Source organism: Fusarium vanettenii, assembly GCF_000151355.1.
Source record: "Fusarium vanettenii 77-13-4 chromosome 1 genomic scaffold NECHAsca_1_chr1_3_0, whole genome shotgun sequence".
NCBI lineage: Eukaryota > Fungi > Ascomycota > Sordariomycetes > Hypocreales > Nectriaceae > Fusarium > Fusarium vanettenii.
Window position 1 is genome coordinate 2,677,616 of NW_003315881.1, and position 27,076 is coordinate 2,704,691.

General features: G+C 54.4%; 6 protein-coding genes across 6 annotated transcripts; 3 read left to right on the top strand and 3 right to left on the bottom strand.

Moving 5' to 3' along the window:
* Nucleotides 1-1,473: 1,473 nt before the first annotated feature.
* On the top strand, nt 1,474-4,635 carry NECHADRAFT_31776 (uncharacterized protein; the record flags this gene model as incomplete). The annotated part of the gene is made up of 6 exons (XM_003053665.1): nt 1,474-1,763; nt 1,887-1,944; nt 2,060-2,387; nt 2,443-2,652; nt 2,703-4,480; nt 4,540-4,635. The coding sequence occupies 6 exons, from the start codon at nt 1,474-1,476 to the stop codon at nt 4,633-4,635; spliced, it is 2,760 nt and encodes a 919-aa protein (XP_003053711.1).
* A 3,570-nt stretch (nt 4,636-8,205) lies between these two features.
* On the top strand, nt 8,206-9,757 carry NECHADRAFT_32108 (uncharacterized protein; the record flags this gene model as incomplete). Its single annotated transcript, XM_003053666.1, has 2 exons — nt 8,206-9,481; nt 9,537-9,757. The coding sequence occupies 2 exons, from the start codon at nt 8,206-8,208 to the stop codon at nt 9,755-9,757; spliced, it is 1,497 nt and encodes a 498-aa protein (XP_003053712.1).
* Nucleotides 9,758-11,002: 1,245 nt separating this feature from the next.
* Nucleotides 11,003-18,266, bottom strand: NECHADRAFT_32130 (uncharacterized protein; the record flags this gene model as incomplete). Its single annotated transcript, XM_003054387.1, has 3 exons — nt 11,003-12,235; nt 12,308-18,110; nt 18,169-18,266. The coding sequence occupies 3 exons, from the start codon at nt 18,264-18,266 to the stop codon at nt 11,003-11,005; spliced, it is 7,134 nt and encodes a 2,377-aa protein (XP_003054433.1).
* Nucleotides 18,267-19,240: 974 nt separating this feature from the next.
* Nucleotides 19,241-20,660, bottom strand: NECHADRAFT_90257 (uncharacterized protein; the record flags this gene model as incomplete). The annotated part of the gene is made up of 7 exons (XM_003054388.1): nt 19,241-19,327; nt 19,455-19,709; nt 19,765-19,942; nt 20,018-20,265; nt 20,333-20,374; nt 20,454-20,491; nt 20,597-20,660. The coding sequence occupies 7 exons, from the start codon at nt 20,658-20,660 to the stop codon at nt 19,241-19,243; spliced, it is 912 nt and encodes a 303-aa protein (XP_003054434.1).
* A 990-nt stretch (nt 20,661-21,650) lies between these two features.
* Nucleotides 21,651-23,783, bottom strand: NECHADRAFT_75140 (uncharacterized protein; the record flags this gene model as incomplete). Its single annotated transcript, XM_003054389.1, has 3 exons — nt 21,651-22,790; nt 22,844-23,557; nt 23,649-23,783. The coding sequence occupies 3 exons, from the start codon at nt 23,781-23,783 to the stop codon at nt 21,651-21,653; spliced, it is 1,989 nt and encodes a 662-aa protein (XP_003054435.1).
* Nucleotides 23,784-24,334: 551 nt separating this feature from the next.
* On the top strand, nt 24,335-26,279 carry NECHADRAFT_65760 (uncharacterized protein; the record flags this gene model as incomplete). The annotated part of the gene is made up of 4 exons (XM_003053667.1): nt 24,335-24,583; nt 24,646-24,820; nt 24,886-25,730; nt 25,787-26,279. 4 exons carry the CDS (start codon nt 24,335-24,337, stop codon nt 25,880-25,882), a joined length of 1,365 nt encoding a protein of 454 aa, XP_003053713.1. The 3' UTR covers nt 25,883-26,279.
* Between the last annotated feature and the right edge of the window lie 797 nt (nt 26,280-27,076).

Genomic DNA, 27,076 nt, shown 5'->3' on the forward strand with positions numbered 1-27,076 from the left:
CACTTGGTGGTGCCATGTATCCGCCTATCGTGATATAGATTACCTGGGTTCCTAACTATCGATTTCTTGAACCAGGGCAAGAAGCACCAGGGGTCGATGCGTGCTCCAGCCAATGGGTACGAGAGCGCCAACGCAGCACCTGGGATTGGATCCGAATGTGATGGGCAGACAGGCTGGAACCAGAGGATTGGAGCTTGTGACTGAGATGGAGGATAAACGAATAAACGCAGCTGAGAATGAGATGCAATAAGGAGAGGGCGACCATTGATTCTCAAGCTGCAATTTCAACCCTGCCAGGTTGGGAGGCCGTTGATCTTAACATCCAAATTAAACCAGACCTCGAAGCAACGCCGAGAAGCACGACGCTTTGATCCCAACTTCCTTAACTGGAAACAACCTGACCCCCCCAACGTCAACGTAAACGTCGGCGCGCCGGCCCAGGTCGGTAGGTCCCCTCCCCCAAAACGTTGACCGTCCCGATTCCGCGGTTCTCTTCCCCTCTTCGTGCCATTTTGCGCAATAAACTTGCCAACGTCGAGCTTGATGCTTTGAGCTTCATTCCTCAGACGCGTCCCTGGATTCACCAGTCGAAGCCCTTCGGTCCAAGGTATCCGCTTCCGCACCCTGACCGAGCCCCCGGGCCCCCCATTGCAGCGCATCGCAGCGCCCATCGCCTCCTGAATCTGACGACCTGACCCTGAGCCGCCTGCCCCTCAGACGTGCAGCAAACCCACGGCGCGACAACAAACATAACCTTTGCAACGCCTGTACAGCATAGGTAGTACCTTACGTACGTACGACTCCCGCGCCTGCAGACGGGATGCACGCCCGTTGTGCAAGCGCCTTTGCCCGCGTTGAGCGTGGCCTTGAGCATGGCCGGGCTAACACCAAGCCTCAAGCAACAGGTTTCAAGTTCAAGACATCTTGAGGTTGTCAAGGTCCTGAGCCTCAGGTCTTGTCCACCTCTGGCGCTGAGCGCGCATATCGACACCAGCAGTCGTTGTGCCACCCACCTATTTTGAGCTTTCAGGCCAATCTGCCTGCCCACCGTTGCTGCGTGAGACATACTGCCCGTTGTTTCTTTTGTTGCTGGTTGCACAAGCATCGCGGCTAGGAGAGCGCTTCTACCCTCGCCAGCGTCTGCGCGTCCTCCCTCCATCTGGCTGGACTCGCCTACTGTGCCTGTATCCATCCCTACCTCACAGTGCAAGCCTTGTCAGTAACTCGTCTCCCTCCTCGTTCGTTAGCCTTTTGCCCTAGTGTCTTCTCTCGTTATTCCCCCAACTTCCATTTCTTGTCCCGCTGCTGGCTTTGCTTTCCTCATTCTCTCTTTCCCCTTTACGACAATTTTTAGCCACTAGCTCTCCACGAGTTCTCCCTCCCCGCAGACGCCACGGGTTCGGTCCTCTCCACCTGTTGGCATCCATCCTATGTTCCTCTTCACCACCTGGCCCAGTCGCTGAAGTTGCGACCATGCGACCCGATCATGCTGGTTCACGATATACTCACCCGACTTCAGGCATTGCCGCCACCTCGTCCGCCTCTCATCCGTACCCCGTAGCCAGCCCGGCCGACTCCTACCCGACCGCCGAAAGCGACTCCGACCCTTCGCCATCCGGTACCAACCATCGGGACTCGGTCGGTTCAATCGTCGACGACCCCTTCTTTCAGACATACGATCCAGCAGTCAATGCCGCTGCCGCCTCGGACGGCGACTCCGACTCGGACGGGAGCTCTATCTACCAATCGCTAGACGACGAGGAGTTCGAACACCAGTTTCACCCCGGTGTCAAAGTCGGCGCTGGTGACACAGCCAACCCTGCCAATTCTAACGGCGGCGGTGAGGACAGTAATTTCGTTCCCGACAGCGATGACAACGACCCAAGCCAGCACTGGCCGCCTCCTCGTCGAGAGTCTCTGACCGCCACACCTTCGTCGTACTGGGTATGTTACATCTCCAACATGCGCCCCACCTGCCTTTCGCGGGGCAGGGGTTCAACCTGATCGAATCGAGAATGCTTGGATATTCAGGGACTGACCATGATCTGGTGCTCTGTAGTCGCAATCACACACAGCCATGGAAGCCGGCTTCAACATTGCCATCATCGGTTCCACCGGTGTTGGCAAATCCTCATTTGTCCAGCGCGTCCTAGGTTTATCCCGACCACCCATCTCCAATGCCTCTAGTGTTCGCATGTTGGTCGACAATATCTCCCACGTCATAACCCTGCTCGAGCTGGATCTAGAGTATTTCGAATTAAATCCTAGTCAACCTATACAATGGCCAAAGCAAATCAACGGGCATATTGTACCTCGCGTCGACGCCGCGCTTATACTATACGATGTTACGAATCATGAGTCTGTTCGAGAACTACCACAGACGCTTGGTATGATACATACCCTCCCGCATCCTCATAAAGAACTCCGGCTAAGAATTCCTAGCGGCTCTAACTAATTCTGGTCTGCCAGCCAGCTTGGTGGCCTGCAAATGCGAGACTCCGGAGGCAGAGTGGCAAGTCAACGCAGAGGCCATGGCAAACCATCAACTCTTTAAATCCTGCGTTTCTACCTACAAGATCGCATCAGATAACCATGATGTTGCAAGAACATGCCTACACACAATTCTGAGGGCTGCTATAGCACATCGAAGGGGTACGCGCAAAGTACATCGAGTATACAACATATTCTAATAATTGATACAGAAGAAAACGGTGAAACAGTATCGCGCCGAAGAGCTCAGTCTGCTGCCAACTTGGAAGCTCCAGATGTCAGCACTGGACGCCCAATAAGCCAGCACAGCAAGCACAGCAGAGCAAGCTCCGACTTTTCTTTGCTCAAGGGATTCTCAAACCCCCCTGTTAGCGACGGTTACAGGGCACAGGCCTCTCGCAGCCCAAGAGCTGGCCAGCAGGGGACCAGCCCAAACCCGGGCTCCGCACGCGAACTAGGAGACCCGGGTCAGGCGCAAACAGTTGGCAACATGCTTAGGACCCCGGGCATACGGTTGGACAGGCCCAATACAGATTCCTTCTTGGATGTTGAGGAGTCGGACGCTGAATCATACCGCTACTCGGACGACATTCCTATACTGCAACGAGCAGACGACAATATTCTTGAAAAGCAAGCAAAGATGGCAGGTGTCACATTTGACGAATTGGTCGATCGACTTCTTGCTCCCAGGCTGTCGAGAGCAGACAGTAACTTCTCGGATGTCTTCCTCTGTCTATATCGCAAGTTTGCTGCCCCCGGCGAACTCTTTTCTGCCATCTTAACCCGACTTGACAAGGTCAGGGACGACAAGACTGCACATTATCTCTCCAAGACGGCGACACAGCTGCGCATCATTGAAGTCGTAGCCAAGTGGGTATCATCGTATCCCGGTGACTTTGCACGACCGCAGACGAGGCGGAATCTGGAGGAGTTTATCAGACATCTTTCCACGGAGCCGATTTTCTCAATCGCTGCACAACACATGCGACGTAATCTTCAGTTCAACGTGGTGGAAGATGACGATACGGGCTGGGCAAACTCTGATGAGACCAGCGACAAGCTTGCGAGCGAGATCTTATCCAAGGAGATGTCCGAGCTGTCATCAGGCGTCAGCGTGCTGACAGTGGAATCCGACATGGACGGAAGACCGTCGGGAAGCTCCGAGATCTCTCTGGCCACGGGTGGCAGCAGTTCCGGGAGCCAGGTGCACTTTAACACGTATGACGATTATGAAAGAGCGGCAGCCGTCCTGGAACCCACCGACAACTTGCCGATGAACAAGTTTCGTTATCACATATTTATGGATATTCCGGACGACGATGTCGCAGACGAGCTGACTAGGATTGACTGGATCATGTTCTCGTCGATTCGAATTCGTGATTTCGTGCGTCATGTCAGCTTGTCAACGGCGCAGAAGGAGAAATGCAAGAGCTTGAGGAACGTCAACCGGATGATTGGCCACTTCAACCACGTTGCCAAATGGGTTGCCAACATGATTCTGCTGCGAGACAAGGCTAAGCACCGAGCGCAGATACTGGAGAAGTTTATGAACATTGCACTCAAGCTACGTCAGTTGAATAATTATAACGGACTGGCAGCCGTCCTCGCTGGAGTTAACGGGACAGCCATTCATCGATTGACCCAAACGAGATCGTTGGTGCCGGCCGAGGTACAGAAGCGATTTGCGCGGCTGGGAATATTGATGGGGACTCAGAAGAGTCATTTTGCATATCGACTGGCGTGGGAGAACTCGCCCCTTCCACGCATCCCCTTTATCCCTCTCCACCGGCGCGATTTGGTGTCGGCAGAGGAAGGGAGCAAGACTTTTGTTGGCAGTGAGGGAGACCGAATCAACTGGAAGAAGTTTGAGGTGCTCGGGGAGGTGCTACTCCCGATCATGAAGAGTCAGGGCACAGCGTACCCAAATCTATCCAAGCATGACACAGCGAGGGAACTGATTCTGGGTTGCCGGATGCCGACAGATGAAGAGGTGAGACGACCTTGTTTGATGCTGTTGTACTACAATGGATTGCTAACCGAGCCAAACAGGATATTTACCAGCGAAGTGTACAGGTGGAGAGCACCTCTGGAGGGATTGCCGAACCGGCCAAGAAGAAGTCTGGGTTTCCCTGGTTTGCGAAATAATCTACCTGTCTCGTGTTGGATTGTTGATCGCAAGGAGTTACTGGAGCATGTACATATGCCATCTACGGGTGCTATTATGGGAGGCGCATTCTACTATAGACTTATGGGACTTGACGACTCTAGTTCACGGCCAACGACATACATGCCTTTTGGAGGATTTGATATTAGGACTGTCGACAATGAGTTATCATGCACAGGATTGCCTATTCATTGTTTACAGAGTCGGTTAATTGGCTACAAGCCTGCATACCATCTCCCTAGGTACTGCCTACCTGCTTACCAGCTAGGTCAGTGTCTGCCAATGGCGCTCATACTGAGACCAATAACATTTTTTGAGGAAGGAAAGGTGCACTTTCCTCCCTCCCCAATAAACCACCACCTTCCAAGTCTCGACATCGAATCCAGAGGCCCTGCTCTCACGTGCCCTTTCCGTTTATCTCCCTCCAACCTTCCATTCAAAATGTCTTCCCCTCAACCTTTCAGCCATGTCGAAGTTCTCTATCAACAGCAATGACACCCGCGCTTGCCTTACCAACCCTTCGAGTACACGCAAAAAAAGCGGACCTGGAACTTACAGCAACGCCGTCTCTCTGTGTCGACGTGCCCAACGATTTGCCCTCCATTACGACCATCGATGAGCTTGCAGTGGTGGTGAAGAATGCCCATATTTGGATTGCTCGAACGGGTACCTGCTGCATCGAGATATCCATTGCCGTCAATGGCCGCCCGATACTGGAAAACGAACACCTTCAAAAGACGATTGATCTAATCCAGTATTGCCCGGTATGGTTGGCACCATGCACCACCGCCCCCATAGGCTTATCTTGTTTGCTAGGTTTGGAATCGCCTGGGGCTTCAGCTTGAACACAACAAGGACTCGGTAGCCACACTCCCAGGCCTCTTGTCTTTCTCAGTCCAGCACCCAGACCTTACATCGGCCCTGGTAGCCCCTCAGACGGCACGAACATCGCCCTTTCGGACATTGATACTTCCAATCAGTCTCTCCACGCCCACAGATAGCTACGACCCAGACAAGAAGCCGAAAAAGAGGCGGAGGAACACCAGCAAACTAAAAGGAAGAGACTGTCAAGAAACTACCGAGGAGAGTGATCTACTGGCTACACTCGAGGCAGACGACCAACGAGCCATCGACAACTTCATGTCCAGCCTCAACTTTCCACCCAACAAGAACAAGAGGAAGAAGCCTACGCCGTGTAGAGACAGAGATGAGGAAGCTGCTTGCTTGAAAGTGCTGGAGACCCTGCAGTCCTTGTCCCTGGTGGATATTCTCCTGGAGCAGCTAATGTTAGCCCCGGAGAAGAAGTATAGGGGCTACCAAGTTTGGGGCGGTTCTTCAACACACTGCCTTACAAACTTGGCACCAGGCGTCTTTCATATGCCCTATCTCAGCGTAAGCTCAACAAGAAGCGTACAATCCAGCATGCTAATAAAACAATAGAAGATATCGGATCGTGCTCAGCTACTACCGGTTATTGCGACATGTTTGGCACGGATGAAGAATGCCGAGTCCCCAGCGCTGAGACAGAAGGTGGTGGATATGAAACGGGATGGCACCGATTCCAGAAGCGCATACAATGATTGGGAAGACACCGTGCAAGTGATCGAAAAGCGAGCATAGGATGTTCTTTTGGCAACCACTGAAGTGCCCTCGGCAATGGAAAGAAAGCAGGCCAAGAAACCAGCACGGCCAGTGCAAAGCTCACAAGACACCACCCAGGGGCGGTTAGCCCCCATGCTGTCAGAAAGGGGCATGGCAGAGGCATACACTAATACCGAGGCAGAGAGAGAAGATCAGGAGCATCCAGCACTGAGTGTGAATTGGGAAGTAATACACAATTCGCCAGGCTTGGTGAAGAGCGAGAATTCCAGTTACGGGTGCGAGGGTTCAAGTTTGGTGGCTGTGGGGTTTTGCAACGACCCATGGGCTAACCCGCATGGCTATCCGGTGACTTGGACGCTGCCGGAATGGACTGAGAGTGGCTACGGACTAGGAGGACAAGTTGCTGAGGTGCCGCTCGGGCATGATTGGGGTCCCGCGGTGTCCGTGGAGCAGATGCCTCAAGGTACGGAGGTGATGGTGGCAGATAATACATTCTACGACCCTAGGAACTTCCACGCTGCGGATCATTGGGTTTTTCGTAACGAAGGGATATAGACTGGGCGACGAAGATTTTCAGGCGTCAAATCAAAGAGGCGACATGTGGGATGGACGAAAATGGCGGAGTGATTTGAGCTTGAGATAAGAGAATAAATACTCTATAGAGGCGAATTAATAAAGCTAGATGAAAGCCCGGGGTAGAGGCGCGCTGAGGTGGTGGTGAAATGAGGTGTCGTCGAGACGGAGAAATAAGTGTCGAATGAGCCGAGTGACATCCTTTTCAAGCACGAGGGCCTGTCGTGAGGTGGCAAGATGTCGATATGATGCAGTTGCGATATGGCATATATGGTTGTCTCATTTCTTCCTCGCGGCAGCCTTCGCGGCAGCCTTCTTGTCCTTCTTATCCTGCTTGGCCTTGCGCTGCTCAGGCTTCATGGTGGCGTAGTGGATATACCAGATGAGGACGCATTGGAGGATAACGGCGACGAGGACGACAAGGAGGATGGTGAAGAGGATCGGTTGATCGTTGAGGACAGCGACAGCCTCGTCAGTGGCGCCGATGGAGGAGAACCAGTCGAATTGACCCATTGGGGCTGTTGTGTTGTTGTTGTTGCTGCTGCGATACGGGGGTGGTTGATTTGAGCTTGACTCAAGGGTGTCGCGGAATTATGTACAGAGAGAGTTGTCTGTATCGTGCGCCAGTCACGAACAAGAAGAGAAATAGTCGGCAGAGAATAAAGTGAATATTGTAGAAAGGAACGGAATGAGTATAGCTACAGGAGAAGGAAGAGGGAGAGAAGTGTTCAAGAGTTGGGAGGGAAAAGACGGGAATCACGTCGGCTCGCGATTGTCGAAACGGCGCAGGCGTCACATCTGGTTTGGTTCAATGAATGGCCCACAGCGAGTGGTGAGGACGGTGGAAAGACCCCTAACGCTTGGCTTTTGGCCCCTGGAGCCACACTGAGACGTTTCACACTTGCGGCAGAGTCGACTGATGTTGGGGTGGGATGTGATTGGTTGGATGAAATGGACAACAATTGGTGGTATTTGAATAAAAAGATGTTGAAGACGTTACTCATATAATTCGATCATTAAGAGCCTTGTTTCGTTGAATTGAGACAGGCAGTTGAAGTTGGGATGAAGTTGAATTTGAATACCCACGTGACTCTGCTCGTGATCGCCATGGCCTTTTGGTGGGATGGATGACCTGAGGATTGACCAGCGCTGATTGGTCCCTACAGCCGCGAGACGCTAGCCCACTTGAGGGGAACTCTCAATTGAGTATTCCTGGGTCCCCAAAAAAATCCTCGAGCTCGTGTGAGGGAAAGACAGCGCTCAACACGGCCGATACGGAGCGTCCTCTCGCCGCCTCGAAGCTCCCCAATTCGACGAATTGAATAAGACGATATACCTCCTTGGAACCTCGGCCTGCCCGCCGACTCCTGCCGGCCATGAGCGTCGCACGACCGGCGCGCACCCTCCTCGGCAGGTGCCTCGCCTCGTCCCGAACAACCACCACCACCCTCCCCGCCGTCCCATGCCACCAGTTCCATAGCTCTGCTCCCCGTTCGAAGCGGAAGTCAAGGTTCCGCAATGTCACGGCGCAGGAGCTGGGACTGCTAAGCACGCCCGAGAAGATGGACCAGTACAAGAAGGAGCACTTTGCCGAGTACACGCCCGAGGAGAAGGACCTCCTCAAGGGACACTACTCTAAGCAGCAGATGGAGGCCATCGAGGCGGGTGAAAAGGCCGTCGACACCGAAGACATGGTGATCCAGGGCCGGTTACGTGACGACCCCTACAAGCCCGAGTACATCGAGGACTACACGGTGCTCGACCCCCGCTACGACCTCAAGCCCGAGATCGAGGGCACCCCGAGGGAGGTGCAGTGGCCCAGCACCAGCGAGTGGCTCGACAACTACGGCCAGAAGATGAGGAGCATCACCGATAAGAAGACGAGCGACCAGCTCACCCGCGCCATGATCCGGGCGCTGCGGCGCGTCAAGGAGAGCCAGGGCGAGGACCTGATAGACCTGACTGAGGCGGAGCTCGAGGACATGGAGAAGGATCCGGAGCTGGCCAAGCGATACATCATCGAGGAGGACGGTCCCGAACCCGACGCCAACTCAAAGGGCCCCGAGTTTATGACACGAGCTCAGGCCATGAAGGCTGATGAGGCTGTCGACGAGGCCTGGAAGCAGGAGCTCGACAAGATTGTCGGCTTCGGTAGCCAGGGTGAGGTCGAACCCTCGAGCATTGAGCTTATTGAGGACGGACCTGCGGGTATCGACCGGGCCCACTCGGCCGAGGCCGCCGATCTGGGCAAGGTTCCCGGCGTTCACGGCCTGTACAAGCATGCCGTCGACCCGGAGGACCAAGGCCAGGACGACTCGGGCAAGTACCAGGAGATCAAGCGGTTGACGGGCATGAGCCTGAAGGAGATTCGCTCGCTGCTCACAAAGGGTCTCGTCACCCGCTGGGTCGCCAACCAGACCCGTCTGGGCAAGGTCCGCAGCACCTCAGTCGTGGCCATCGCCGGTAACGGCAACGGCCGTCTGGGTCTCGGCATGGCAAAGTCCACCGAGCCCGGTGTCGCAGAGGAGACGGCGCAGATGTTGGCCATCCGCAACATGAAGCCCGTCCGCCGGTACGAGAACCGCACCATCTACGGCAACGTCTCGGCCAAGGTGTCGGGCACCGTTGTTGAGCTGATGGCCCGACCTCCAGGTACGTTTCAGGCACTTCCTTCTAATAACATATTCACTAACAGAACCTCTCCTAGGCTTTGGACTCCGCGTCCCCCACCGCATCTTTGAGATGTGTCGAGCAGCGGGCATCCACGACATGGCTGCGCGCATGCCGCGGTCCAAGAACCCCATGAACTCGGTCAAGGCGGCGTACCAGGCGCTCACGAACCAACCCGACCCGGAGCAGATCGCCATCGGCAGGGGAAAGAAGCTGGTGGACGTGCGGAAGGTGTACTATGGCGGAGCTGTATATTAAAAACCCCATCCATGAAACAACCGTGTATCACCATTTAAAAAAGAGACGACTTTTTGTATCTGTAGCCTGTAATGGAGAGAGAGGGATATGTGCCAAAATCTCAATGGTGGTGCAACATTGACGCGGTTATGACTCTTTTTTTTTTGTATTTATAAAGGTCGGTTCTTGGTCGTCGTGGCTTGGGTATCAATCCTACTCTCCTCATCTCCTCCGCCAAAAGTATGCCTTCTCTTTTCACTGCGCCGTCGAACCATCACCCCAGTCAATCTCTTGCTGTAGAACTATGCTGTACACGCTAGCCTTGAGAAGGGTAAACGCCAGACTCGTCTTGCGCTCGAGTTCGCGTAGGCTATCGAGGATCTCGGTGCTGGGATTTGATGCGAGGTGTTCGAGGATAGTAGCCAGCTGTTGAAAGAGCGTCAGTTGCTAGTCTTGTGGAGGGGCAGAGTATCAGACCTTGTTCATGTTGTCGGCTAGACGCTCGTACTCGTCCAGGACCTCCTGCTCGAGTGGTGTGAGCTCCGGTGGGGAGAGAATCCCGCTAGGTGCGCCCTGCTCCATCATGTATCTCTCCGAGTCGGTAACTTCGTAAGAGGGACAGATTGGGTGGTTATTGGGTGTTGTTTGGGTATAAGTCGTGATGGTGGAGGACGCGACGTCAAAAACATGGAGGGGTTCCGATAAGACAAGGGGCATCTATAGTGGGGCTCCTTTGTTGACTTGAACAAAGAGTCACTCTACCAACTTGAAGCGACTTCGCAAGTTAAGAATAAGGAACGAATAAATGAATGGCACAATGTGTTAGGACTGTATGGATTTAGTTGGTATCAGATGTAAACGATAAGCCAACAACTGTTGGCCAATTGGTCGAGGAGAACCCATCCCCTCCTCTCCTATCCCCGAAATCTACACAAGCACCAGACTTCACAACACCAAGAGCAAAACATCTCTAGAGTTGATTTGAATTCATACATTTCTTTTAACCGTAACCTATCAACGAAATATGACTAACAATGCTAAACGAAACCATCATTCCAAAGCCATAAACGACCATGATCAAGTGCAGAGACGTTACCAATGAGAATAAACAAACAAACAAACAGACCCAATCTGATCCGATCCAGCCAAAAACACTCCGTGAAGCCTCATCAAGAGTCTCGTAACCCCTTGAAACATGACCAGGTATCAATCCCAACTTGACTCTATCGCCGTCGTACCTTCATCCCGTATCTTTCCCTTCATCCCCTATGATCCGTAAACCACCACGTCATTCCCCTGATCCTGTATGGATCCCGCGTCGGTTCCTACCGCGCTCTCTGTCCACTCACTCCCTGTGTCGTCACTGTACTCGCTGTAATCATCACCCTCTGTATACATGTCGGTACTGTTGGTGACGACCGTCCCCCTGCTGCTCCTCCGCAGCGTCTCGTTGTCACTGTCGCCGGCCTCATCGTTGTGCAGCACTGTCGTGTCTCCAGCGCCAGGCTCTTCGGCTTCTGGTGCTGCACCTCGGGCATCAGCTTCATCCAACTCCTCGACCGCCTCGCCAAGGCCGACGACATTCTCCTTATCATTGTCGCCTGGACCCTTGTCGAGGTGGCCACCCAAACTTCTCTTGCGGTATGCCTTGCTACCGCCCATTGGTGTTCGCACGCTCTGGCTGCGCTTGACACCACCAGATGCTACGTTGTTGTTGATCTGGCTGAGAGAGACGATTCTTCGGGCACTGCCAGTCTGTGCAGGAGCTGCTAGGTTTCGCTTGGCGTTGAGAGCAATGCTCACCATCGACTTGCGGGCAGGCTGAGAAGAGTCGGTCTCGGTGGCAGGCTTCTTGACTCGCTTGCGGCTCATAGCATCGCCGCCGTTCTTGTTGGCCTTCGACATGAGAAGCACTCGAGAGTGATCCATGACACCTTCAAGGATGCGGCGCTCAAGGTTCTCAGCACGAGACTCCATATCGTAGAGCTCCTCCTTGCGAACGCGAAGGGCAGTCTCAAGCGAGGAGACGTCTCCCGTTAGGCGAGTCTTCTGTCGGATGAGACTCTCCTGCTCAGTTCGCAGGCTCATGACACTCTTTCGAAGCCTCTCCTCCTCCTCACGCAAGCTAGAGACGGACGCCTCAACGTGGTCCTTCTCGGCAAGCTTGCGCTCCACCGATGCCATAGTCTCGCGGAGGGTCTTCTCGTGATCCTCGTGTGCCTGCTCAATGCGCTGCTTCTGGGCGGAGAGGAACTCGGAGATGTCAGCCGCTGTCTGGACGACCGAGGCGTGAACCTTGTCAAGAGTCTCCAGACGAGTGAGGGCCTGATCAGTGGTGCTACTGTGGTCAACGAGCTTGTCGAGCTTCTCGTGCACCTCAGCGTCGTCATACTTGAGGTCAATGAGGAGACCAAGCTTCTCCTTCACGTCAGAGTCGTCGTACTTGGAGTCCAGAACCAAGTCAAGCTTCTCCTGAACTGCCTTGTCGTCGTACTTTTGCTGGATAACTTGATCCATGAGAGAGTCCATCTTCTCACGGACTGCCGTATCATCGTACTTGTTCTCAATGACCTGATCCAGAATGAAGCCAAGCTTCTCGCGAACCTCGGCATCGTCGTACTTCTGGTCAATGATCACGTTGAGCATCTCACGGACATCAGCATCGTTGTACTTGTCCTCGATAATCTTGTCGAGCTTGGTCCGCACTTCAGCATCATCATACTTGTCTGCGATGATCTTCTCAAGCTTCTCCTTGACCTCCGAATCATCGTACTTGTGTCCGATGATGGTGGTAAGCTTCTCGTGAACTTGAGCGTCGTCATACTTGTCCTCGATGATCTTGTCCAGCTTTCCGCGGACTTCGGTGTCATCGTACTTTTCCTCGATAATCCTATCAAGGCGCTCACGGACTTCAGAGTCGTTGTAGATGTGCTCCACGAGGTTGTTGAGCTTCTCGTGGACCTCGGTATTGTCGTACTTCTCGGGGGGCAGGAGAGTGCTGAGGATCTCCGGGGGCTTGTTCTCGACAAGCTTCTCCTGGATGTCCGTGACAGATGTCTTGGAGTGCTCAAAGTGCTCGCTGACGAGAAGGAGGAGGTCCTTGACAGACTCCATGATCTTGGGCTGCCCCTCAGTAACTTCGCCCTTTAGACCCTCCACGACAGACAAGGCCAGAGAGATCTGATCCCGGGTTTGCTGATGCTCAGCCTTGTCTTCAGTGTGTGTCTCCTCATGGCGTGTCACGAGCTCCTCCACCTTGGTGAAGACAGTCTTGGAAGCCTCCTCCATCTTCTCAAGAGAATCAGTGACAGTTGAGCCGAGAGTATCGATGAGAAGCTTGAGTTCGTCTGTGACGGTCTTGGAGCTGACAACAGCCGTCTCGACGGCCTCGTCCCGAGCCTCGCTAACCTTGCTTCTTTCATCAAGCTGGGTCGAAAGAGACTCATACTTGGCGATGAGCTCGCCAATCTTCTCGTCGATCTTGTTACCCAGGGACTCGGTGGTCTCCTGAAGTTTGTCGTTGGACTCGATCTTGACACCAGCCATGACAGCCTTGGAGTCTTCGAACTCGCTCTTGATAGTGTCGAGCATGTCCTTGAGATCCTGGTGAACATTTTCGTTCTTGTCAATCTTCTCGCCCATGGTCTCGAGAAGCTTGCCGACACCCTCAACACCAGAGGCTCCCTCCTCGAGCTTGATGTTGATGGTTCCCTGAAGCTCCTCAAGGAAGTTCTTGACCTCGTTCACCCGCTCAGCAACATTGGTGGTCTCTTCGTCGCGAACTGCGATAGCCTTGGTCTGGGCCTCAACAGTGAGGTCCAACTTCTCGTGGAACTCCTTGACGACGGTTTCGAGGTTGGTGACATCATCCTTGCGAGCAACAAGAGCCTCCAGGCCTGACACATCCTCCTTGCGGGCAAGAAGGGCGAGATCGGTGTTGATGTATCCGTCCAGAGCGGTCTTGATCTCGAGAGCGAGGGCCTCAACAGTTTCAACATCAGCCTTGACAACCCTTTCAGGGTTCTCGCTCTCCTTGTCAAGACGACCCTTCAACTCTTCAAGGCCGGTGGAGATCTGAGAAATGAGAGTCTCGAGACCAGTGATTTCCTCCTTGCGGGAGACCGTCTCCATCTGAGTAGTGATAGATCCCATAGTCTCACGTGTCTCGAGGAGGAGAGTCTCAACATTGTCGATGTGGTCCTTGCGAACGGCTTGATCACCGTCAATGAGATCATCAAGCTTTCCCTTGGTGTTTCGCAGGATGGTCTCAATGGCTTGAACATCCTCCTTGGTAGCGGCATCCTCAGGATCACCAAGGATGGCGGCCTCAGGGCGCTCCTTCTTCTCAGTTGGGATAGCGCGCGTGGACATCATTTCACGAGAGCCAATGTCATCGACGGTATCCTGGACATTGCGGATCATCTCCTCCATTCGAGTCAGATCATCCTTCTGGACACCCTCCTTCTGGGGCTCCAGAGCCTCAACCTTGACGCGAAGCTCAGTGATCAGGACCTCAAGGTTCCTGATATCATCGTGACGCACGGTGTCAGGGGGCAATGGGATGTCTTGCGGCTCACGGTCATTGAGGACGGGTCCGAGAGCGCGCTCAGTGTTGTTGTCTCGAAGAGCTTCAATGTCTGAGCGAACGGATTCCAAGCCAGACTTGAGAGCATCCAGAATCTTGTCGTCGGAGCCAGGATCGACGGGGGCGACTGCGCGGTCGTTGGTCTCACGGAGAGACTCAATCTCAGAGCGGAGAGACTCCAGTCCGGTCTTGAGGGCATCAAGGACCTCATCGTTGGGCTTGATATCAGCAACAGGGGCAAGGGCCTTGTCGTGGTTCTCCTGAAGGGTCTCGATGTCTGTGCGAATGGCATCGAGACCGTTCTTCAGGGCTTCAATGACCTCATCGTTCGTGGTGTTGTCAACCGGGGCAACAGCCTTCTCGTGGCTGCTGTGCAACTCCTCAATGTCAACTCGGAGAGCATCGAGACCATTCTTAAGAGCTTCGATAACCTCGTCATTGGAGGTGTTGTCCACAGGCGCGGCAGGTGCAACAGCTCTCTCATTGCTGTCCCGGATGGCCTCAATATCGACCCTGAGAGACTCCAATCCGTTCTTGAGGGCCTCGATGAACTCATCGCTTGTGTTGTGGTTGTCGACCTGAGCAACAGCCTTGTCGCTGCTGTCTCGCACGGCTTCGATGTCAACCCGGAGAGCGTCAAGGCCGTTCTTGAGGGCTTCGATAACCTCGTCATTGGTCGTGTTGTCAACAGGGGCGAGTGCCTTCTCATGGCTGCTGTGGAGAGCCTCGATGTCGACCCGCAGGGAGTCAAGTCCATTCTTGAGGGCCTCAATAACCTCATCGTTGGTGGTGTTGTCCACGGGAGCGGCAGCGGCAGGCTCCTTGGTAGTCTCCCGAATTGTCTCAATGTCAGCGCGAATGGATTCAAGGCCAGTCTTCAGCGCTTCGAGGACCTCGTCGTTGTCCTTGTTCTCGGTATGCTCAGCTGGCGTAAGGGCCTTCTCGGCATGGCCATCGCGAAGTGCCTCAATATCCGAGCGCACAGCACCCAGGCCAGCCTTGAGAGCATCGAGAAGCTCATCGTTGGCTTGTGGAGGGGCATCGAGAGTAGCAATGGCTCTGTCGTTGCTGTTCTCGCGGAGAGTGTCAATGTCGGATCTAACAGAGTCGAGGCCAGTCTTGAGGGCATCGAGGATCTCGTCATTTGCGGTCAAATCGGCAGGCTTGTTGGTGACACGGTCCATGCCAGCTCGCAGATCGTTGAGGCCATCATTGAGGGCGTCAAGAATCTCGCTCGTCTCGGCTCGGGGACGGAGGATCTCCTGTCGGAGGTTGTTGAAGCCTGTGTTGAGAGCCTCAAGGACCTCCGTGTTGTTAAGTTGGGGAGGGAGAGCGGGCACCATGGAAGAGTTGACCACATCACGGAGGCCTTCAAGCTCAGTCTGGAGTTGCTCACGGGATTGGAGGTTGGCATTTGCAACGAGGCCGGCCACTTCATCCTTGAAGTCATCCAGGGATTTCAACAGATCATCCAAGAAGTCTTCCTGGCTTGCAACGCCAGCGGCACGGTCAACGTACGACTCCATGGCTTTCCGGAGGTTCTCGAAGCCGTCCTTTGTCGCATCGATGACCTGCTCCGTATCTCGGCTCTGCTTGGCTTCATCGGACATCGCCTTGAACTCGTGTCGGAGGAAATCCATAATCTCTCTGAGACGCTCGGCGATATCGTCGTTGCCCGCAGAGGCAGGCACCAAAGCACGGCTCGAGGTGAGATCCAGGTCGTGGAGACCCTCCTTGACGGCATCGACCATGTCCTCACGGGTGAGCTCATTGGGGCCAGGGGCCACGGGGAACTCGAACTCCTCCAAGCAGTCACGGACCGCATCGATAATCTCCTCTCTCGATGCAGCATCGGGCTGCTCAACCTGAGGGGGAACAAAGTGCTTCAGGCCCTCGACGACGGCTGTGAAAACCTCGTCTCTGGTGGCAGCAGGGGCTGGAGCGAACTCTCGAAGGCCTTCCTTCAGGCAAGCCAAAACCTCGTCACGCTCAAGTCCAAGCTGTTGAACCTCAATCTCAGGCTTGTAGTTCTCCCAGGCATCCCTGACAGCCTCAATGACATCATCTCGGCTGAGGTCGGGCATGTTGTTACGGGTAGCCTCGTTGTCCTGGATGGCTGCTCGCATGGCATTGTAGATCTCCTGATAGTCAACAGCACTCTTCTGGGTGTTGACCGAGGCCGCAGACTGGCGCCTGTGCTCCCGAAGGACGTGGTTAAGCTGGTCCTTCATTTGCTCAAGGCCTTCATCTATGACTCGGGCCACCTCATCCTTGCTTGGGCTATCATGGTCGTCGACGTTCCTTCGCGAGGCTTGCTGCTCCAGTCTGCGGCCAATCTCCCGGCCCATGCCAAGGACCTCACCACGGAGCTCCCGGACGAGAGCCTTGACCTCGGCAGTTAGACCGCCACCCTGGGCAACGCTGTCCTTGACGGAGCGGATGATGGCCATGAGATCGTCATTGACGATGTTAGCTCTCTGGCTGGCGGGTTCAGAGTTCCTCCGGGCCTCATTCTTCATGATGTGTTCAACACGTTGAGAAACGGCACTCCTTGCCTGTCCAGGGATGAGGTCCATATGGCTAGGCTCATCGCCAAAGCTCAAGTTGCGAGACCGGCTCGCATCAGGGCTTCCAAGTGGGTTGCCCAGCACGATTGCCTGCTCGGACTGAGCCCTGACCTGCTCAATGACCTCATCCAGCTTTTGAGACGTCGCCATTCCAGAGAGCTTGTTTGATACTTCTAGCAGGCGAGTAAGAAGAGAGTCCTGTCCCTCCTTTGTGGGCATGTCCCGAATGATCCTCTCGAGGAGAGCAATAGATGCAGGCGCCTCCGATCCGGCCAGAGAGGGCGTGCTAATGGATCCCCTCTCAATCGAGTCGGAGAAGCTCTTGGGGGAAGGGATTCTTGGGAGCTGGAATGGCTTGGAGCCAGGGGGAGACAAGTTGTGTGGCTTGTTGTCCAGGTAATATCCGCCAAAGGGGTCTCGGGAAGATAGTCGGTGGTTACCATCGCCGTTGCCACCACTTTGACTACTACCAAGAAGCTCTCTGAGGCTCCGTCGAATATCCTCATCTCTTGTGTTGGTGGCCTCCTTGAGACTGAGGAGGTCGGTAGCATTGTCTCTGCTTCGTCGACTGAGCTGAGACATCTCCTTCTGGAGATTTGTGGCGATGCTGGTGAGGCTGAGAATCTGGTGTGAGAGCTGCTCAAGGTTCTGGGGGTGCTTCACCAGAGCCGATGAGCCGTTTGTAATGTTGGAGAGAGGGTTTTCGGGCTCCTTGGTGGGTGATAGGGAGCTCATGTTCTGGAGAGCCAGCATCGTAGACGACTGGGGAGGTGTGTTCTCACCCAAGATGCTTTGAGGAGGTGGCCGTCGAACCGCGGGTCGCAAAATAGGTGTCAGGCTAGGACCGGGACCTGGGTTTGATGGTACCGGCTCCTTGTCGATAGGTCGGTTGTCCACGGGTGGTTCGCGCGACCTTGAAGGCGTCTCTGGTCGACTAGGTCGCTCTGGTGATCTGGAAGGCGAGTTGCTGCCGCTGGCACCCTCGATCATGAGACTGATGTCCCTGACGGAGGAAGACTGTAGACGGCGGTGCGAGTTGCTCTTTGTAGGTGAGGCATTGTTAATCCTGTTGAGGTGAGGCATGGCGGCCTCTCGCGCACGCTCACTAAGCGCAGCGTGAGCAGACTGAATGGCGCTCGAGGTTCCGGCCCGCGAGGAGAGAGGCGATCCCGGGTTCAGAGGTAGCGGTGGAGGGCAGCGCTCGGGGTCAGAGCTATCCCACCTATTTCCTGTCAGCCGGCGCAAGAAAGCCATGAGGGTATATAGTGAAGAAAACTTACATTGGAATCAGCGCCCGGAAGTGGTCTGAAGAGGCAGAGTGTTGATGTCTCAGCTGCAGGTCTCCCTCTCGGGACCTGTCTCGCTCCGAGGATGGCATGCTTGGCTCCTGGGAGACGCGAATGTCTTGTGTGTGGAATGAAGTTGTCCAAGGTCTGGATGGCAAGAATGCGGACGGCTCCGCAGCCACGCTAGATTGGGTGCGCAGGAGACGATGATGAAGGTGAGGATGGAGGAGACGTCTCGGACCTTGGGACTAAGGTAGGTAGTAGTAGCGGTAGCGGGAGCGGGAGAGGTAGTAGTATTGGTGATAGTGGAAGAAGAGTAGGCAAAGGCAAATGAGAGGGATAAAAGGCGCGAGGTATGGACGGGGTAAAAGTAAATCAAGTCAAAACCTCGGAGCCCGATGCATTGTTTAGTTTGATTTTTACAATGGTGCTGGAGGATGCCATAGCTCCATCTTTGTCTGGCCGCCGTCGCAGAACTTGGTCGCCTGGTTTATTTTTGTTTCGGGGGGTCTCTGTTGCTGAGCAACCAGCCGCCGCGCCAAACAAACTAACTTCCCACTCGCCTCTGCACATCCGGACCCCGGCCCCAGCGCGGCCCATCATCTACGAATGAAAAGCCCACAACAGAGCATATCACACCACCGGACAGAGGGACGGCTTGCGCGACCAGGCCTATAGCATACATCATGACCCAATTCCGCAGGGATCATGGCCTTGCTGGCGGCTGTAGCGAGCCAGCTTGCATGCTGCGTATCTGTTGGTGACGGCAGTTGTCACGGCCCACGACGAGATCTGTGTGTGACGTGTGCCAAATCAAATCAAGTCGCTTTATTTTATACAGAGTTGAGTGCCTTCGTCCGCCTCACTGATCAAGTGAGGCCCGATCCCTCATGCCGGTACGTCTATCGTAGAAATCCATCCCAACATAAATCCCGTCCCTTCTAAACTCCCATCCCTTCCCTTTACGTCCCCCTCATCCATACGTAAGCCCTGTCTAGATCATCTCTAGCTTTTGTATCTATAACATAAATCCCAAGTTTTCTTTTTCCTCAAATTTGCTTCAGCTTTACTTTCGGAAAGCAGCGTCAAAGGCAGGAATCAAGGTCTGGGCAAGCCAGAAGGAGAAGACCAGCTTGGGGCCAGTCATGAGGAGCTGCAGCACAAGATCCATTAGCGTCTTGACATTTCAGAGTGGAGACGGGCCTTGAACGGGTCATGACGAGCCGCAGTGGAGGGGCCTGTTTTCTTGTGTTGTGTTTAAGCAACTCTGCCCGACGTACCTTGGGAACCAGTCCCTTGAAGAAGCTGGAAGGGCCCTCGTTCTTGGCCATGTTGGCCAGGATTCGGAAGCCACTCTCAGGGTTGTCAAAGTTGCGGTTCTGGATTCGGGTCTTGATGACATCGAGAGGAGCGGAGACGACAAGAGAGGCAGAGGCACCAGCAATCGAGGCAATGAAGTTCTGGAACCAGCTGGCCTTGTTGTAGTCCTCGAGGTGGAACAGGTACTCCTTGGCAAAGGCAGAACCACCGAACAGCTTGTATAGGTCAGTTATTTTCGCTCTACTCATGGCTGCAGGGCAAAACACGTACCGCGAAAGAACCGGGAGCGTTACGGGCAGCAGTCCAACCCCAGCCACGGTACAGGCCGAAGCCCTCATCAGCCACAATCTTCAGAACACCACGGCCACGGAAGGCCTCGGGGTTTGTCTGACGCTTGATCTTAAGAACATCGAGAGGGAGGAGGACAATCTCGCCGATACCGATCAGACTAGGTGAAACAGTTTAGTATGAGTTCCTAGTTTACGAATCCCCAATTTCCAGGGAACTCGGATAGCAGACATACCTTCCGGCAGTAGAGTGCATAATGGCCTTGCCGGTCTTTTTGCCAAAGGCATTCTCAAAGTCGGCGCCATAGTGCTTGCCCAGGTAGTCTCGCGCAACAGGCTGACCGCCGTACTTGTAAATGCGCTGGAGGACCTTGTAGCCAGCGGCGTATCCCAGGCCAGGGAACAGGGAGACAAACTTCCTGCCGACGGTTGCGCTGGCCTTGTCCTTGAAGATGACTTGGTTCAATTGGCTAGCACTGGCAACCTGGAGGCATGACAGGTCAATGGACTATTCTCTCGGGCTGATTCGGAATTTGAGGTGTGCTTCTTACACGAGACTGGTTGCTCATCAATCGCTTCGCAATGGTATCGACCTTTACTGGTGTTAGCAGGTGTCACATGGCGTAGGAGGGAGCTGTCGGCAGCCTGGATCTCGGGCGGAGGGATGCATACGGGATGGAAGATGGCGAGCTCAGCGATACCAGCAGAGCCTATGCAATTCTTGTCAGTCGAGGTTTGCTCGCGCATTGAGCAGCACCGAGGCAATTGGAAATAATGCTCGGATGTGTCAATGGGTACAGTAGTGGAGGACATACCGGAACCGAGGAGTCGGGCCAAGTTGGACTCCTTCTCACGACCAGAAGCAACAGGAGGAGACATGATGAACGACGAGGGCAAGACAATTAATTACTGCCGAACAGAAAACTCGATGGGTATCGCGAGAAAAGATGTGAAGAAAGCAAAGAGGGGAGCTTTGTCGCAAGGCAAAGGGACGGACGAGAGACAAGGCTTGGCCGCTTGGGACTGGAAATTTTTCCACCACCACTCCAGTGCACCTGCACTTTGCTCTTTCTGGTGTACGGCGAGCGGCTGGTTCCTTTCCCCCTGCTCAATTACTTACCGACGTCGGAACGGGATGCGTGGGATGGTGGGCTGTGGGCTTTTTTTTTCTGCATTGGCGGGGTTTCTTGCCCCCCACTTTCAGTAGCTCGGATTTTTGGAGCTGGCCAAATTTCACGCATGAGCCACTCGCGAGCCACAGGTCAAGCCACTGCTCACAAGGGTGAGGTTGAAGAACTCTGGTCAGACCACTTTGCGCTAGCCAATCATGGACGAATGCTTTCATACCAGAATTGCCAGCTCCATACCCTACAACCATCAACAATTCTAGTCATGATGGCAAAACACGGATGTCTTTAAGATCAATTGCTTCATGGTTTGGGCATCAATTGGTTCAATTGCAGTCCTATAGTCCTATTCTAATCATGCATTGGAAATGGCGTCTGTTGACAAACCCCTCGGTACGACATTCAAAACTTGGTGGGATGAAACCCTGCTAATTTCATCTCTTCTCAACAAACAACCTGAACAATGACAGAACACCTCCAAATTGTTGGCATGATACATGTTGACTCATGCCGACGCATCTCGGTAAAACACAACACACACAAACACATTACGCATAACCCAGCACCTTCAAAACTAGCAACATACCATTCTTTTATGGGTTACCACAGAGCAGATATCATATAATACAAGCTGAGCCCATGAACCGTCCAAGCCTCGACGCCAACATGTCAAGTCACCATGATAGCGCAATCGACAAAAGTTGAAGACCAAACTGCCACCCATTGTCGTTTTCCAACTCTCTTAATAGTCGCGAAGGACAGACACCAACTCATCCAACCGCATGACCTGCCCAAGAAGCTTGCTCTGCACCTCCAAGTGTTTGTTGTACTTGTTGTAGTGCTCCGTCGTCATGACCTCCTCCTCCTTGCCCTGGACGTCTTCTCGCTCCACAAACGAAAGAATGTTCCGCTGATTGTGCCGCTCTACCTGGAGCGTCTGCATACATCGCAGCATGGCCTTGTAGATGTCGTCCAAGGCCTGAGTCTGTGCTCGCTCCTTGTCGAAATACCAGAAGAACAGGGTCCGGTTGGCAAGGCGGCTGCTATCCTTAGGCACTTCCTGAACATCCACAATCCCTGCCATCTGCATCGCAAGCATTTTCCCCTGGACATCCGTCTTCTTCATAAGCGCAGCAGATGGAAGCATCTTCTCATCGAGCTTGCCCTTTTCTCGTAGAATGCGTGTCAGACGCAGCCCATGGCGGCCATGGGACTGCTCAATGATGGCATCGAGCTCTGTCTCCCGTAGATGTGTCATCAGCCGGGTAAAGTCTACCGTCCACTGACCGCGACCGAATGTCCCACAGTGTCGGATAAATCGATGCTTGCTCTCTGCGAGAAGTAATAGATGTCGTCGCATCTGAGAGATGCGGCTATCGGTGCCGTTGGCAGCGCCATTGGCAGCATCCTCAAATCGAACCTTGCTCTCTCGCTCGCCGTTGGTGGCTTCGCCATTTTGATCATCGTCATCTGCCCACTCATCCTCCTCGTCCGCGTCGAAGATCCTTTTGCGGCCTGGAGGGCCAGCATCTGAATCATCAGAGTCATCATCCGTGTCCGGAGCTGTCTCTCTAACCCGTTCGGCACTCTCAGAGTCAATCTTGTCCTTGGGAGTCTTGCCAATTCCAGACTGTACATTGACAGACTTGTCAAGGTGTTCAAAGATATCCACAGTTGTAACTGCTGTCTGTTGACCAGCGGTAAGCTCATCAATTAGAGGATCTGGCTGACACCTCGAGAACTCGGCAGATAGGAGGTCTAAGACGGTGCGATAGACTTCACCGGTGACCTCACCAAGCATCTCTGCCGCAAAATTGGCCAGGCGCTGGTTGCGCAACTCGACCAGGCATCTCGAATGATTCAGACGGACAACTACGTTAGGCTGCCAGATGTTAGCTTAAAATGCAAGATTTTGTTGCCGCAGAATGTCCTTACGTTCAAACGCGGCGCATCATCGTCATATGCATGTCCATTTTGCGCTGACCCGTTCGTGAGCTTCCGTCTCTTGGGTCCACTAAAGTCACTGCTCATGTCGAGTTGACGCTTCAGGACCCGGGGCTGGTCTCTAAATGTGCGGTAGCGTTTTTGAATCTCCTCCTGTGCCTGGGTCTTTGTAAAGACGGATTTTTCGCCTGGTCGCGTCTTGATGACAGAGTCCTTGATTTCGCGGTATACATCCTGGGGGTTGCGAAAGCTCTCTGGGCGCACAGTTTCGACAATCTCGGCCCGAATGAGACGAACAAGAACAGAGTTCAAGTGACTTTCTGACTCAATGAGCCCATCATGTGACTCATGATCACCGTTCGTTTGTCCATTGGTCTTGGGTGCTCGGGACCCGAAAGCGTGGGAAAGGTCTGCAATGCGGGCATGGCCCAGAAGCATGAGAGTCTGCGCCAGCTCTCGTTCTGCGGTGCCATATTGGCGCTCGATAATATCCAGAATCTTGCCGGATCGCACAAGGTTGTAGCAAGCATCAGCGTTGGCCTGGTAGCTCGTGACGTCGGTGTCGGGGTCGGTATGGTGGTAGAGCAAATTTTGCTGGATTAGAACGGCGAGACCATTTCGCAAGAATCGCGGAGTAAGGGCGGTATGTTGGACCAGTTGGGAGATCGTCGAGCGGCCCTTGGTCAAAAGCGCAATCAGGATACGCTGTTTCGCGACAACTGAGTCAGCCCCGCGATCTCACGCCAAGTAAAAAGACAGATTTATATCCCAGTATATGGGCAGGAAAATCGCATACCGAGGGCAGTTCGCCATAGAGGTCGTTGACTAGGAGAGCACAAAGCTCAGCAGCGTGTTTTGTCTGTTGGGGCGCGCCTGTTAGCTGATGCTGTTGCGTGTGTGGTTGGGATGAGGCTCGACTGACTACGAGCATTGATGCTCCTAGAGATCCTCTCACTATCTCTAGAGCTGCCACAGTTGCTACCGGGGCGTCATTGATCTGCAAAAGAGCACTATAGAGAGATATACGGCCCGTAGGCGCGAGATCTGAATATCTGTGCGGTTGACAATCCGAATGAAGCTGGTTGGGAGGCGAGGTCGTGAACGAGAGCACAAGGCGAGGAGGCTGGGATGCTTTTTTTTTGCGGCGCAAATGGGATCGTTGATTTTTCTGCGGCTGCAGGCAATGAGTGGTGTAAGTCGGGAGCTGGTAGGCCTAAGGCAGGGAGGGTAACGCTAGGTGGGGTGAGGTCTTTTCCTTGTAGCTGCGCGCCAGAGCCAGTCCCAAATGGTACCAGTCGATACTGGGACCAATGCCGCGGGTGCAAATCTGGCTGACCGGAGAAAATCACGTGACATCTCCATTCGTTCCCCGTAGCCCGAAAATTAGACGGGAGCTTTTCGACGAGGCACTTCTTTTGGAGATCAATTGCTTCACCCCGACGGCCGAAGGATTGCCAATTGCCTACGCCATCACCCTCCATAATGATCTCGAGATCGTCTCTCGCGCGAACCGCGCAGCAGGCTGCTCGCCGCTCCTGCCGCGTCCAGCGACGAACCTTTGCCGCCGCTGCGTCGACCGGATCATACGAGACCTCGGATGTGACTGGCCTCAAGGTCGCCTCGCGGGATGCCCACGGCCCTACTACCAAGCTCGCCGTCGTGGCCAAGGCCGGTACTCGATACCAGCCTCTGCCCGGTCTGACTGTTGGCCTGGCCGAGTTCGCCTTCAAGGTGAGGAACCCCGGCATCTGGAAGAATCCCGCGAGTTGAGCTAATTTGCCGGGTCCATGTAGAACACCCAGCGACGATCTGCCCTCCGCATCACTCGCGAGTCTGAGCTCCTCGGTGGTCAATTGGCTTCCTCCCACACCAGGGAGGCTGTTGTTGTCGAGGCCAGCTTCCTCCGCGAGGATCTGCCTTACTTCACCGAGCTTCTGGCTGAGGTCATCTCTCTGACCAAGTACACCAGTGAGTGAAACCAAACCAATTGCAGTCAGCCTTGCTGCTTCGACCGAGTTGACACGCCTATCCAGCCCACGAGTTCCACGAGGATGTCGAGCGTGTCCTCCACGCCAAGCAGGCCGCTCTCAACGCCGATGCCGCCGCCGTTGCCCTCGATAACGCCCACGCCGTCGCCTTCCACACTGGTCTCGGTTCCTCCCTCTACCCCGGTTCTTCGACTCCCTACCAGAAGTACCTGAACGAGGAGTACATTGCCAGCTTCGCCGACGTTGTCTACTCCAAGCCCAACATCGCCCTCGTCGCCGACGGTGCCGCCCCCGACACCCTCTCCAAGTGGGTTGGCCAATTCTTCAAGGACGTCCCTGCGGCCCCCCGAAGCGGCCAGACCCTCAAGACCGAGGCCAGCAAGTACTTTGGTGGTGAGCAGCGAACGAGCAGCAGCGCCGGAAACTCCGTCGTCATTGCTTTCCCCGGCTCTGGCGCCGACTCTGCCAAGCCTGAGATTGCCGTTCTCGCCTCCCTCCTCGGCGGCCAGTCCACCATCAAGTGGGCTCCTGGCTTCAGCCTCCTCTCCAAGGCCACCGCCGGCACCTCTGGCCTCACGGTCAACACCTCCAACCTCACCTACTCCGACGCCGGCCTTCTGGCCATCCAGCTTACCGGTGCCGCCGCCTCCGTCCGCAAGGGCGCCGAGGAGACCGTCAAGGTTCTCCAGAGCATCGCTAGCGGCAACGTCAGCCAGGAGGATGTCAAAAAGGCTGTTGCCAACGCCAAGTTCACCGCCCTGAACGCCAACCAGCTCCGACAAACCAGCATCGTCCAGGCCGGCTCTGCTATCGTCAACAGCGGCAAGCCCTACGACTCTGCCAGCCTTGCCAAGGCTATTGAGGGCGTCTCTGCCGAGGCTCTCAAGACCGTAAGACTATCCAAGATTTGTTCCCTAGAAAAATCGACTAACACTCATGTCTACAGACTGCCAAGTCTCTCCTTGAGGGCAAGGCCACCGTCTCCACTGTCGGCGACCTGTTCGTGCTGCCTTATGCTGAGGAGATTGGTCTCCGGGTATAGAGAGGGGTCCAAGAGAGAGAAAAGCTTGTACCAACAGTCAGAGTTTAGAAGAGTTGGAGGAGAGGATGTCCTCTTTGTCAATATTTGTAGTAGAAATCCTTTTGGTCCACATCATACGTCCGCGCTTGGTTCGTGTTGATGAGCTGTGGTGGGCGAAGGCACTGGGCGGGTTCATGAATGAACTCGAGGCCAGTAGTTGCCCGTCCTATGTGTCAGTGACATGCAGATATGCATCAGTGAATGCGGAGCATATCACAATTCGGCTTAGCAATGTCGACAGTGATTGTTTATTGAGGTGGGAGTTTGTTGTTTCATGGCCCGTTTGCCCCTCTCTGCCGACAAGGTCGTTGTTGGACAATGGGAGTTGTTGTTTCAACCTCAAATTTACAAGACCTGCATGATGCCCGTACGTTGGGCTGAAAACGGATGCACCTTTCAGCCTCATTTCCCCTGGTTCTGGTTACCTGGGGTACCTACTTGCAGTTACGCTTGCAGAGCAGATTCAGATTCAGGCCGAAGCTAGAACCGGTGAAGATGTATCGGCTCCTGGCCAGTCATCTCATCATGAGCAAGGCTTGTCCCGCCCAAACTTGCAGAGTCAGCATCGTATTCGTGGGGCGTGACAGTTGTACCACCTCTGCTGCGCCATTACGAGAATGCAGCTTCTTCTGCCGTCCTGATCTGACCACGTCGGCCACAGATGGGCAGTGAATGTTTTTGTCCCGTCTGCGCTGCGAGCCCGTTGAATCAGCTGCCAGTAGAGGTTATTTCCGAATAGGGAACTCGTGGTCGCGAGGCGAGTGCAAACAGCCAGCAGGCACTGTGTTTATTTCTGGTGAAACCTTCAGCGCTGAGGTGCCCCAGAACTGCCCCAGCAACGCCCTGCTAGAGTGCGCGCGGACGACCCTTAATTGTTCTGACCACTACCAGGGGCGGACGGCGAGCCGGGCCGGGGCAAACGGAGGGTCTCGCACTGTAGAGCGCCGTCTCCGCAAGGCACATGATTGGCTGTCCATGGGCCTGCCCTGGCTGGTGAAGAGTCAAGGGAATTCTGAGGGAACACTCAGAGAAGACTGGACAAGGGCTGCAAAGGCCACTCTGGTTGATGAAGGCCCACACTTTTTCAGAAACACACACGCGCACACTGTCATTCTCCCACAGGCCACACACACACACAAAGAGACGGACTCTCTG